General features: G+C 43.2%; 3 protein-coding genes across 5 annotated transcripts in view; 2 read left to right on the top strand and 1 right to left on the bottom strand.

Moving 5' to 3' along the window:
• Positions 1-891, top strand: part of LOC134205459 (probable galactose-1-phosphate uridylyltransferase) — a 25,668-nt gene extending 24,777 nt beyond the window's left edge. For both annotated transcript variants that reach the window (XM_062680719.1, XM_062680718.1), the window contains exon 4: positions 313-891. In XM_062680719.1, the coding sequence (XP_062536703.1) occupies positions 313-741 (429 nt within the window). In that variant the 3' untranslated portion in view covers positions 742-891. The remainder of the gene's footprint in view (positions 1-312) is intronic.
• The window catches only part of LOC134205454 (endoribonuclease Dcr-1), a 194,522-nt gene that overhangs the window by 105,242 nt on the left and 76,342 nt on the right, over positions 1-12,938 (top strand). The window contains exon 13 of one of the 2 annotated variants that reach the window (XM_062680709.1): positions 10,906-10,922. The exons of the other annotated variant lie outside the window; for it this stretch is intronic. The gene's annotated coding sequence lies outside the window, so the exon portion shown is untranslated. Of the gene's footprint in view, positions 1-10,905; positions 10,923-12,938 lie in introns of those variants that run through there. 2 annotated transcript variants of the gene reach the window in all.
• On the bottom strand, positions 792-12,938 carry LOC134205461 (uncharacterized). The gene is made up of 3 exons (XM_062680721.1): positions 12,700-12,938; positions 12,263-12,611; positions 792-1,068 (listed from the first exon to the last, which is right to left on the bottom strand). Exons 1-3 carry the CDS (start codon positions 12,800-12,802, stop codon positions 900-902), a joined length of 621 nt encoding a protein of 206 aa, XP_062536705.1. The 5' UTR covers positions 12,803-12,938; the 3' UTR covers positions 792-899.

The following is a 12,938-nucleotide window of genomic DNA, read 5'->3' as shown; positions in this document are numbered from 1 at the left end:
ATAAATCCCACGATTCGCCTAAAAAACAAAAAAAATAAAAAACGACGTACAAATTGTAAGCACAACAAAACGACCCGTGTAAAAAGCAAACCAGTGTATGATGCAGTTCAAATTGAAGAAATTGGGAGAGGTAAAATGTATCAACTATTATTCGACTAACTACGATGGGGTAGGGATATTGTTAGGTTGTTGGACAACATATTAGCGGTGATAGAACAATTTGGAATGCGTGATGTAACGAAAATGTTTTTTTAAATCCACTCTGTGTAAAAGTATTCAAAGAATTTGGTACTAATTTGTTTAGTCTTCCAGGAACGCGTTGTTATAGAGAATTCCGACTGGCTGGTGGTTGTCCCTTTCTGGGCAAGTTGGCCGTTCGAGACAATGATCATCTCAAGAAACGGAAATCGTCGGATTTCTGATCTAACCTTGCAGCAAATCAACAACCTGGCCATCGTTATCAAAGAGCTAACAAACAAGTACGACAATCTGTTCAAGTGCTCGTTTCCCTATAGCATGGGCTGGCACGGGGCGCCGACAGGTGAACTGGCAGGTCAAGACGATAAGCACTGGACGCTACACGCTATCTACTATCCGCCGCTTTTGCGTTCTGCTACGGTGCGCAAATTCATGGTTGGGTTCGAGCTGCTGTGTCAACCCCAAAGAGACCTCACCCCCGAACAGGCGGCCAGTCGGTTGCGTGAACTGTGCGGCAAGAAACATTACAGCGAACATATTTAAGCTTTCTCGCCAGATTGAATTGGAAGGTCATCGGTAATAAGAAATAATCATTCTTTATGTTTTCAATTCCATTGAAAAACCGTTCAACGTGATCGAATGTTATACCAGTCAATAAAAAATATCATCGTTGATGTGATTAGTTACATAAAATTGTTTTCCTATGATTTCCTTACACTCTGTCTCCTCTCCAATGTTTGCAGTTCATGCAATAATGATGCAACGTTGTAACGAAGTCTGTGGAACATCGATACGCTGAGTTCAAAGCTGAGAAATTCTCCGTCGGTTTTTTGGATGTGTAATATTATCGTGGGGTGGCGAGTAGAAGATCTGCAAATGGGTAAAATGTATTGAAAGGTTATTATCATTGTTCATAATGAAAAGAAATGGCTACTATTTACAATAAAATGTTAAATTTTTGTTAGTCTTTCCTTCGTTTTAGATTTACTTAACTGAACTGAATAGTAGTTTGCAAAATGGTTGCAAGAGACTGTAAGCCTAATGACAACTACAGAGTTAATCGGAATGTGGGCTTATTAATCGGAAACCCATTGATCAGATTAATCGCTGATCAATGTGGGTATTTTTCCTAGGTTTGATGGTTAACCCTATTCTTCGTATCCAATTCCTCTCCCACACCTGTCCACGCTACTTTTGGATGCTAAATCGATTCTACCGTTGCAATGAATGTAATTCTACTGGGAGGAAATTAACAATTTGCTTCGAGGGAATATTTTTTTCAATCTTTATTTATGAAAGTGATTTTTCTTGTTCGAATGAAAGCTCATCACTGATTCGAGGGAATATTAGTGACCGCCGTAGAGCTAGGCGACCTAGTGGTTCATTCTTCGGCGCGATACACCGTCTTCTTACACACCGCCAAATATGGTCCTAAGCACCACTCCCAAGTGCTTGCAAATCCTCCTCGAGCATTTTTCCATGTTTCATGACCATAGAGGAATACCAGTGGGCCCTCCTTAGCCGTGCGGAAAGATGCGCGGCTATACAAAGCAAGACCATGCTGAGGGCGGCTGGGTTTCCCGTAACACTGCTTCCCAGGCGGACCCTGTCATGCTCGGTTCCACCCACAAGCATTGAAAGAGTAAACACTTTGTAGGGACACTACCCGATCAGGAATACATAACAAAATTATAACTCATTTCTATCAATGGTTGTTATTTAAAACAACGCGTGTTATAATTATATAATTCGATAAAAATGGGTCTTCGACCAGTTTTATTTCATATCGAAATTATAACAACATAAGTTATTTATATTTACACAAAATAATTGCCTACATTTTTTGATATTGGAAAAAAGCGGAGGTAATCGCCTCCAGTATAACTTGAATCAATGTTCGATGTTAATAGCTAGTACAAAGTTAATTGCCTACATTATGGATGGAAATCCGGCGTTGAAACGTACCACATTTTTATACGTGATGTAAGCAATTACCATGAAAGTAGATTTTTGTACCTCATAATCATATCAACGGTTGTTATAATGTTGAAATGAAGGTAACAACCTCTGATATAATTATGTTACGGCTAGAGGGAATTTTGATATAATTTTTGTTATTTTAACAACTAACCAGCCAATTTTATAACACATTTTGTTACATTATTTTTCTGAAATAAATAACTCCCCTTGTTATAATTTTGTTATGCATTCTTGATCGGGTAACTGTCCTCTGATTCAAGGTCGTTTCACTTTAGCACACTCCGAAAAGAATTGGTGGTGTTAGGATGCGGAATTTGTTGTTTTTCAGCCGGCCAATCTCCTCCTGGATTTCCTGGAGATCCGGAGCCGGTAGAATTATGTCCTGCACGCGTTCTCCCAGGTCCATCACCATACCGCCATCTTCGTCCGCCACATCGCCATTCAGGTGTTCTTCGTAGTGCTGCCGCCACCTTTGGATCACCTCACGCTCGTTCGTAAGAAGGTTCCCGTTTATGTCCTTACACATATCAGGCTGTGGCTCGTGGACCTTACGTGAACGGCTCATGCAACTCGTGGTTCATTCGCCTCCTCCACGTACCGTCCGCCATCTGCACCCAACCATAGATGGTACGCAGCACTTTCCTTTCGAAAACTCCAAGTGCGCGTTGGTCCTCCACGAGCATCGTCCAGGTCTCGTGTCCATAGAGGACTACCGATCTAATGAGCGTTTAGTAGATTGTCAGGTTGGCACGGCGGCAAACTCTTTTCGATCGCTCCTTGCGGAGTCTAAAGTACGTACGATTTCCAGCCACTATGCGTCTCCGAATTTCTCTGCTGGTATCATTTTCGGCAGTCACCAGTAAGCCCAAGTACACAAATTCTTCTACCACCTCGATTTCGTCACCACCGATGCAAAGTCGCGGTGGGTGGGTCACATTTTCTTCTCTTGAACCTCTTCCTATCATGTACTTCGTCTTCGACGTGTTGATGACTAGTCCGATCTGCTTAGCTTCCGTCTTCAGTCTGATGTAGGCTTCGTCCATCTTCTCAAAGTTACGGGCCATAATATCTATGTCGTCGGCGAAATCAAATAGCTGGACGGACTTATTGAAAATTGTACCACTCGTTGTCATCCCTGCTCTTCGTATTACCCCTTCCAAAGCGATGTTGAATAACAGACACGAAAGACCATCACCTTGCCGTAACCCTCTGCGGGTTTCGAAGGGACTCGATAATGCCCCTGAAACTCGAACTACGCATATCACCCGATCTATCGTCGCATTGATCAACCGTTTATCCGGAAATCCGTGTTCGTGCATTATCTACCATAGCTGGTCCCGATCGATTGTATCATATGCGGCTTTGAAGTCGATGAATAGATGATGTGTGGGCACGTTGTATTCGCGGCACTTCTGCAGTACTTGGCGATTGGCGAACACCTGGTCCGTGGTGGAGCGTTCGCCCATAAAACTCGCCTAGTACTGCCCCACGAACTCCCTTACAATCGGTGCTAGTCGACGGCATAAAATTTGGGAGAGTATCTTGTAGGCGGCATTCAGCAATGTGATTGCGCGGTAGTTGCTACAATCCAGCTTATCGCCCTTTTTGTAGATGCGACACACGACACCTTCCATCCACTCCTGCGGCAAAACTTCCTCCTCCCAAATCTTGGTAATGACCCAGTGCAGCGCTATAGCCAGTGCCTCGCCACCGTTTTTAAATAGCTCTCCTGGTAGTTGGTCAACTCCAGGGGCTTTGTTGTTTTTCAGCCGGCCAATCTCCTCCTGGATTTCCTGAAGATCCGGAGTCGGTAGAATTATGTCCTGCGCGCGTTCTCCCAGGTCCATCACCATACCGCCATCTTCATCCGCCACATCGCCATTCAGGTGTTCTTCGTAGTGCTGGCGCCACCTTTGGATCACCTCACGCTCGTTCGTAAGAAGGTTCCCGTTAATGTCCTTACACATATCGGGCTGTGGCACGTGGCCCTTACGTGAACGGTTTAACTTCTCATAGAACTTTCGTGTGTTATTAGCGCGGTACAGTTGCTCCGTTTCTTCACGGTCTCGATCTTCCTGCTGGCGCTTTTTCCTCCGAAAAATCGAGTTTTGTCTGTTCTGCGCCCGTTTATATCGTGCCTCGTTCGCCCTCGTGCGGTGTTGCAGCAATCTCGTCCATGCTGCATTTTTCTCTTCTACTAACTGCTCACACTCGCCGTCATACCAGTCGTTTCTCTGATCCGGGGGCACCGTGCCAAGTGCAGCGGTTGCGGTGCTACCAATGGCGGATCGAATATCTCTCCAGCCATCTTCAAGAATCAAAGCATAGTAATTATACATATTTGTACACCACACTTGCGTGAAAAATGTTTGAAAAGCATTTCAATCAAGCAACGCTGAAGAAAATATTAATTATATTTTGAATGATCGTTTTCTCGACTTGCTATTTTTTCATATGGGACTGATATGCAATTATAGGCAGTATACTATTGGTCCACTTTCCTTTTTTTCTATGAAGAGCGATCAGTTTTCCTACTGGCTCTTGTGGTAGCAGATAAAAGCGAAAAAATAATAGAAATATTGAATTAAAGCATAAATTTTTTGAACGAAATTTAAGCTGCTATTCAAAGTAATCAACTTTCTAATAGTGGGCACCTTTTGTCACACAAATATGAGCTCGATTGACAGAACAAAACGAAGAAAAAAACGATACCAGTCCGAACGATTGGTGCATCGTCTATAAGTATCACTAGATCTACTGTGACAGCAGCACGTTCAGACATGATTTTCGCTATCGTTAAATTTTCAAGTGCTTATCGTATTGTCTGCTGATAAGTTCCCGAAGCAAGCTAAATAAGTGAACTGTAATTTTTTAAGTGTCGATCAGAACTGATCAATTTATCATTTATTTCTTCTCTACACACCTATCCGCAGCATACGTTACTGAAGAAATGAATCAATCGAAGGAATCGGTGAAACAGAGACGTTATTGATATGTAAAATCTGAAACCTCATTCCATGACAAGCCTTCAAACTAACCAGGTATTTTAATCATAGCTCTTCAATAAACCTCGTTACTTTGTTCTGTTGAAGACCGTCTGTTCCATTCTTTGTCAATCCATACTAGAACCTCCTTTAGGTTATGGGCTCGTCAATGAAAGAAGGATCTGGTATCCCACAGCTGACTGGACCAAATTATGAAAATTGGAAGTTCCGAGTCAAGCTTTATCTGGATGCGGCGGAGGTCGCGTCAGTGTTGAAGGAAGAAATTCCGGCTATTACAGATGAAGCTAGGCCAAATTGGGATAAGCTGGACAGAAAGGCAAAATCGCTGTTGGTGGGATTCATTTCGGACGAACGTTTAGAAGTAGTCCGTGAGAAAGAATCAGCTTGGAGCATGTGGAAGGCCCTAGAAGAAACATTCGCCAAACGTTCTGTGACCAGTCAAACTCTTTTGAGAAAGCAGCTTGCAAGATTGCGAATGAAGGAGGGATCATCTATGCGTAGCCATTTCGTGGTGTTCGATGACATAGTCCGGCAACTGAAGTCTGCAGGTGCCAAGTTGGAAGAAAATGACTTAGTTTCGCAGTTATTTCTAACACTACCAGATAGCTATGATCCTTTGGTAACAGCGCTCGAGAACCTGGAAGAAAAGATCTTGACCCTGGAAACAGTGAAGCAGCGGCTGCTAGCTGAGCAGTCGAAGAGAGTTGATCGTCAAGATTATGCAAGCGATGATAAAAGAATAGCTTTCGTTGGAGGAAAGAAAAATGAAAGGAAGAAGTCAACACGCGAGTTTACTGGTAGATGCCACCGGTGTAAGAAGTCAGGGCATATGAAGAAGGACTGCCCATGGAACAAATCGGATGCAAAGGCTTTATTCTGTTTTTGAAAATCGAAAGGCAGTTGCTTTCATGGGAAGATCCGGAGCGAAGGCACCTAGTGGCGGAAGCATCTCGTTTTGTGTGGACTCAGGATGTAGTGACCACCTCGTTAATAAAGAAAATTATCTGAAGTCATCACAAAATCTGAAGAATCCGTTCGTGGTCGAAGTCGCAAAAGAAGGTGTATCTTTGATCGGCAAATCAGTCGAAGAGCTGACAGGATTGTCAAACAAGAATGTTGAATTCCGTATGAAGGACGTAATATTCATTTCAGAGCTGAGGGTAAAATTTGCTTTCGGTCGAGAAACTTTCTCAAGCTGGAATTGATATCCTGTTTACTGGCCGAGGAGGAATCGAGCGAGCGGAATTCAAGCTTAATGATGAAGTCATTGGTGTGGCTTACTCAAAAGGTAACTTGTATCAATTAGATCTGGAAGTAGCCTATGTTGGTCAAGCTAACATCAGTACGATGGATGCAAGCTGGTTGTGGCATCGTCGATTGGGACATGCAAGTCAACAAGCGATGGAAAATATTGTCAAGCATGAAATGGCTACCGGTTTCATAGATACAGTATGTCGTATTGGATTCTGTGATACGTGTGTGATGGGGAAGCAGTGTCGTGAACCGTTCGATGGCACCCGATAGAAAGCCGCGCGTCCATTAGAGCGTATACATTCTGACGTGTGTGGGCCGATTGATCCACCGGCCTGGGACGGATCCAGATTGTTCGTTTCGTTCATTGATGATTGGACGCATTTTGCAATTATCTATCCTATCAAGCGTAAGTGTGAAGTCTTTCATTGTTTCAAACAATATGAAGCAATGGCTGTTGATCAGTACAATCAGGAAGGAAAGTAAAGAACGCAGCTGCAGTTAGTATAAGCGTCTTTATTACTAAAAGGTATAATACTGAACTGAGTGAAAAAAAACAATCGCTGATTACCATAGTTACATCATTGAGTTCGAAATCATCACTATGCCAACACTCCTCCTTGATGTTTCTATTTCATTACATAAACTCATTTATCTTATAGATGCCATCTACCATGGTTCCTAACAAGATATTTTTGCCGTTATTATCAATAAAACAATGTTTCGATCCAAACTTAACATCAGCTCCGGATTCTGTAATCAATCTAACGGAAATGAGACTAGTATTTAATTTGGGAACAAATAAAACATTAATTAGTTTCACTTTAGTTGCCTTGCCGTCATCACCTATACCGATTAGGACGCCATCTCCGACTCCGATAGACACCAACTCTCTTCCATCCGCAAGTTTGATAACGTCCCTTCGTTGTTTAATGCTTGTAAAAAACTTTCTATCCGATGTCATATGACGTGATGCTCCAGAATCTATCACCCATCTCTGATCCGCATGCTCATATTCGACTGCAGAGAAACAGATCGATCGACTATGACCAGTCTCCTCCTGAACTGCGATCTTCACACTTGATGTTCTTGCCTGCTCTCGTTCATCGGTTCGTTCATTTTTCGTACAAGACTCCACCTGCTGTTCCTCTGCCAATCTTGCTAGATACTTGTAACATCCCTTCCGTATATGTCCGGTCTTCCCGCATTCAAAGCACACTCGCTGGTCGTTCCACAGTCCTGGAAATTGACGCTCCGTTTTGTGTACAACCTTCATCGCTTTCTCCTCCTTAATCGAAACTTTCTGCTGACGCTTATAGTACTCGTTCAAAAGCTTGGATTTCAATGATTTCATGGTATATCTTCCATATCCGTCACAAAACCATCATATGACTCTGGTAAACTCGCCAGTATGAAAGCACCTTTCAACTCATCTGCCATGTCACATCCTACTTCCGCTAGCTTGTCAAACATCGCGTCCATTGCGATCAAATGTTCTTCTACATTACCTTGCTCTTCCAGCTCTAACCGACTCATGCGCTTCAATAATCCTATTCTACCAGCCGATGTTTGCTTCACGTGATAGTCATGAAGGATGTCCCACGATTCTCTGGCTGACGAGACGTTCTTGATGGCTACTCTCCACCAAGTAACCAATTGTGGCGGCTGCACGCTCGTCCTTGTCGATCCATGCTTCTGTCCTTTCTGTTTTCGGTGGTAAATCATTGACAACCACACGCCACAAACCTTCGCGAACCAGTAATTGTTTGGTCCTTTCTTTCCACAAGTCGTAGTTACCAAAATTCAAACGAACAGCACCCGTCTTCAGTTCCATATCCATTTCTCTTCTACCGTCGATGAATCACAATGAACCACGGTTCCTCTTCAGTTCTTTCCGTCATACACGACCACAATCTATATACAACGTAACTGGTTTTTACTTCCCTGAGCCCATAACCTGTTGAGCAGTACAATCAGGAAGGAAAGCAAAGAACGCAGCTGCAGTTAGTACAAGCGTCTTTATTACTAAAAGGTATAATACTGAACTGAGTGAAAAAATAACAATCGCTGATTACCATAGTTACATCATTGAGTTCGAAATCATCACTATGCCAACAATGGCTACCACCCACTGGCAAACGAAGATTAGTAAACTGACAGTTGATCAAGGACGGGAGTATTTCTCTAATGAGCAAAAACGGTATTATCAAGACAGAGGCATTCAAGTTCAATCGACAGTGGCATACTCTCCGCAGCAGAATGGCGTTGCTGAGCGATTCAACAGAACCCTGGTTGAAAAAGTTAGATCAATGCTTATTGATTCCAAGATGCCAAAGCGAATGTGGTCAGAAGCGGCCTTATCGGCGACGTATATCCTCAATCGGTCTCCTACAAGTGCACTAGACCGAAACATTACCCCAGTAGAGCAGTGGACAAATACTAAGCCAGACCTCAGCAAACTTAGAATTTTCGGATGCAAGGCCATGGCTTGGATCCCTAACCAACTACGAAAGAAATTGGATCCATAGAGCCGTGAAACCGTTATGATTGGGTACGCACCCAATGGCTATCGCTTGTGGGATAGATCGTCAAAAAAGATTGTCATAGCAAGAGATGTGAAATTTGATGAACAAAATTTTCCATATGCTAGTGATGATGTTGATAGACAACCGTTAATAATTCCCTTATTGTATGAGCCAGAGGGGGAACAATTAAGTATCATAGCTGAACCCCAAAATATAGAAAATACAACCAGACAAGATTCAAATATTGAATCTGAAGATGATGAAATTTATGTTGAAATACTTGATGAACCAAACCCTGGCGCTTTCCCTTCGCATGAAAGACGTGAAGACTATTTAGAGTCAACCACGAGGCGTAGCGAGCGGAAGCGCAAGCTCCCCGGTAAGCTATTAGATTTTTTCACTGGATACAGTGCATCCGCTGCTGCTGATTATTCCAAACCTACAGATTCGCCATCTACGTACAACGAGATTCATCAACGTGACGACAGAGATGCTTGGATGGTAGCTATTAGTGACGAACTACAGTCTATGGAAGTTAACAAGGTATGGAAAATCGTTCCGGGTCCGACTGGTGTGAAACTATTGCAATCAAAATGGTTTTTTTTTTTGCATAAAAGAAGATGCCGATGGTAATGTTCTTCGGCATAAGGCAAGACTGGTCGTGAAGGGATTTCTCCAGAAACCAGGTATTGACTACCATGAGACGTACGCGCCGGTAGCTAAACTAACGACAATCCGGGTCGTACTGGCTGTGGCTTTGCAGAAGGGATACATTATTCACCAAATGGATGTCAAAACGGCTTTTCTACATGGAGAACTCAAAGAAGACATCTTTATGGCGATTCCTGATGGTGCAAAAGCAGCTCCTGGAATGGTATGCAAACTTGAAAAATCACTATACGGATTGAAGCAGAACCCGCGATGCTGGAATGAGAGGCTCAATGAAGTACTACTGAAGCTTGGTTTCAAGAGATCTTTTCATGATTATTGTGTGTACACCCGAATCAACGAGAGGGGGAATTATGTGATCTATGTAATTCTTTACGTTGATGATCTGTTGATCATTGGAGAGAAAATCAAGACAATCGAGGATGTTAAACACAAGCTATCAACATATTTCAAAATGACTGATTGCGGTGAAGCTAAATATTTCCTTGGAATGAAAATTCTGTATGACCGAAAACAAGGAAGTTTGGAATTATCACAAGACACAAGTATTAGAAAAATTCTGAAGACTCCTTAGAGATCTAGAGATCCTTAGAGATCTAGGAATAACAATATTTGAAGATAACCGCGGTTGCATTGGGATGGCCAAGAACCTGGAAAGCAACGAGCAAGGCATATAGACATAAAGCATCACTTCATACGAGACCATGTAGCTGCAGGAAATATCGAGCTGAAACCAATCGGGACGGAGCTCCAACTTGCTGATATTTTCACCAAAGCACTAGAGGTCGGACGTTTTCGTAGTCTATGTCAAATGATCGGAATCCACGATCGAGAGGGGGTGAAGAAATGAATCAATCGAAGGAATCGGTGAAACAGAGACGTTATTGATATGTAAAATCCGAAACCTCATTCCATGACAAGCCTTCAAGCTAACCAGATGTTTTAATCATAGCTCTTCAATAAACCTCGTTGCTTTGTTCTGTTGAAGACCATCTGTTCCATTCTTTGTCAATCCATACTAGAACCTCCTTTAGTTACTTTTCTTTCGATCGACGTTTAACTTTTTTCCGATAGAGCTTTTGCTCTTACGCTAAATAGATATTCATCACTTATTTTCTTTCGCTCATCCGTTCGTTCCGTTGCGAGTTGGAGTTTCGTCCACTCGACCTCATCAGACACGGCAAGCAACCCGGTTGCAAGCAAGGTACTCAAGCGCACTGCCTTTGGAGGCAAGAGGAACCCCTCCAAGCAGTTGCTAAATAGCAACGTTTTTTCAGCGCTGCGTGACGATGATGCCGGCAATCTGCCAGCCAAAAACGGAGGAAGCAGCAGTCGTAGCGGCCACAAACACAACCAGTGCGGAAGAAGAAGTGCCCGCCGGTTTTCATCAGAGGTGACCCGCCGGTACTGCGACCAACTGCGACCGGGAATTGAGCGTGAAATGTTATGCAGTGAAAGCGTTAAAGGTGATAACTACCAAAAGGGAGCATCACAAGTCGGTCGTGGAGTTCCTTGAGGTCTACAAATATAAGTTCTACACTCATAACCTCCCCGGCACGAAGCCGCTAGAGGCTGTTTGAAGCGAGCGGAGTTTTTTAAAATCCGGAAGAAGGCTTCCACCAGGACCCTGCCGAGGAAAAATCGTGTTCCTGCATTCAACGAGGGTAACTATCCGGTCATCGCGGCACCTCGTCGAGCGATTCCAATCCTCCCACCGTTACAACCACACAAGCGACTGGCAGCAGCAGCCGCGTCGATTCACGCTCCAGCGCCATCGGCATCTTCCACCAGCAAATGCTCCCACTCCCTCCTCCTGGATTCTGTCAACAGTCGGAGAATGAAACTGTTCCACCGGATTTTCGCCACTCGTCTGCGTGGTTGCCACAATCATGCTCATCGCGACGTGTTGCCCATTTTAAGCCAAAGCCGGCGATTGTTCATCGCCCGCACTCCGGAGTCCTCTACTCGACTTGTACATCACAAACATGAACGACCACATCTCGCAGCCGGTCGTCTACCAGGAGCTCGGCTTGGATCATTTTCCGGGGGTGGCATTAGCTGCCCCGGCGAAACTATATCAGGCGAGTCGACTGAGGCCGGTTCCAAAGGTACGTGGACAACAACATCGACTACCAGCGACATTCGACCACACCTGAAGAAATCGACGAGCAGCTCCACACCATGTCATGTGCCAACGGATCAATAGGTAAACAAAACCCTGACCATTGATACACTCACCAAACATTTAATCCGTTTACGAAATGTCACTCGAAGGCAGTAGCAGCGTAATGGGATGCCTGTATTTAACACACGTTACAGTCGCTTGAGAAAAATCATCCAGGCCAGTGGTGGACCTCAGAAATAGTGATTTCTCTAACATTATCCGCGCTCCCCCTGTGCTAAGCCGTTGAAGAAAATAACCAAAATTTTAAAATCTAAGCCTCAGTTCATTCCACATTTGATCCAATCAGACTACAATGACTCTAAGTTTATATTAACATTTCCTTACACTAAACCTATTACTCGAAGAATAATAATTATATTGAAACGCAACACATTAAGGAAAAATCCCTCTCCTTTTCTAAATCAATTACACCAGTACTTTCGATACTTATTTATGGTTTTCCATCTTACCTGTCCATGAACGAAATGTTAATTCTCCAAACCATCCTCCTGGGAGGTGAACGGAGATTTCGCATTTCTCGATAGTTAATGCTCAGCGGGTCCCGATGCTGTCTGAGCACTTTGACGATATCCTCGATACAATCGTCGCGGAATTTCAGCTCTTTCAACGTTTCTATCAGCTCATCGTCCTTGACAATGCCCTTAGGGTAGCGCAGATACAGCTGAATCAGCTGCAGTATGCCGGCAAACAGTTCACAGAAGTGTTGCGGTACATCCTGATTCGATGACTGGAGCTTCTGTACGGCTCGTTCCAGGACGTCCTTCGAGCACGATTTTGTTTCAATGTAGTGAACACAAACTGCAACACAAATAAAATAAGATATTTTATCATTTACCAATTAATTTAAACTTAGTTTAAGCTTCTCTCGTAATCCGCATATACATACCTTGAATTATTGTACGCAGCACAGTTGTCGATTGCAGTTCAGGAACATATTTTTGATAATTTTTATACACTTTTAGAAGAGAATATTTAAAATTAGAGGACATATCGCTTTAAAAATTGTTACGCTGAAGCTAAATTTATCAGATTTATGATTGAAACATTTAGACTAACATTAATTTTAGACGTAGAATCAAACTCAGTACAAAACCTGGTGAGATACAAACAACACCAGCTGATGGA

Source organism: Armigeres subalbatus, chromosome 1 (assembly GCF_024139115.2).
Source record: "Armigeres subalbatus isolate Guangzhou_Male chromosome 1, GZ_Asu_2, whole genome shotgun sequence".
In the NCBI taxonomy this organism is placed as follows: Eukaryota; Metazoa; Arthropoda; class Insecta; order Diptera; family Culicidae; genus Armigeres; species Armigeres subalbatus.
Note: the sequence above shows the minus strand (reverse complement) of the source record. Positions and strands in the feature narration are given on the sequence as shown.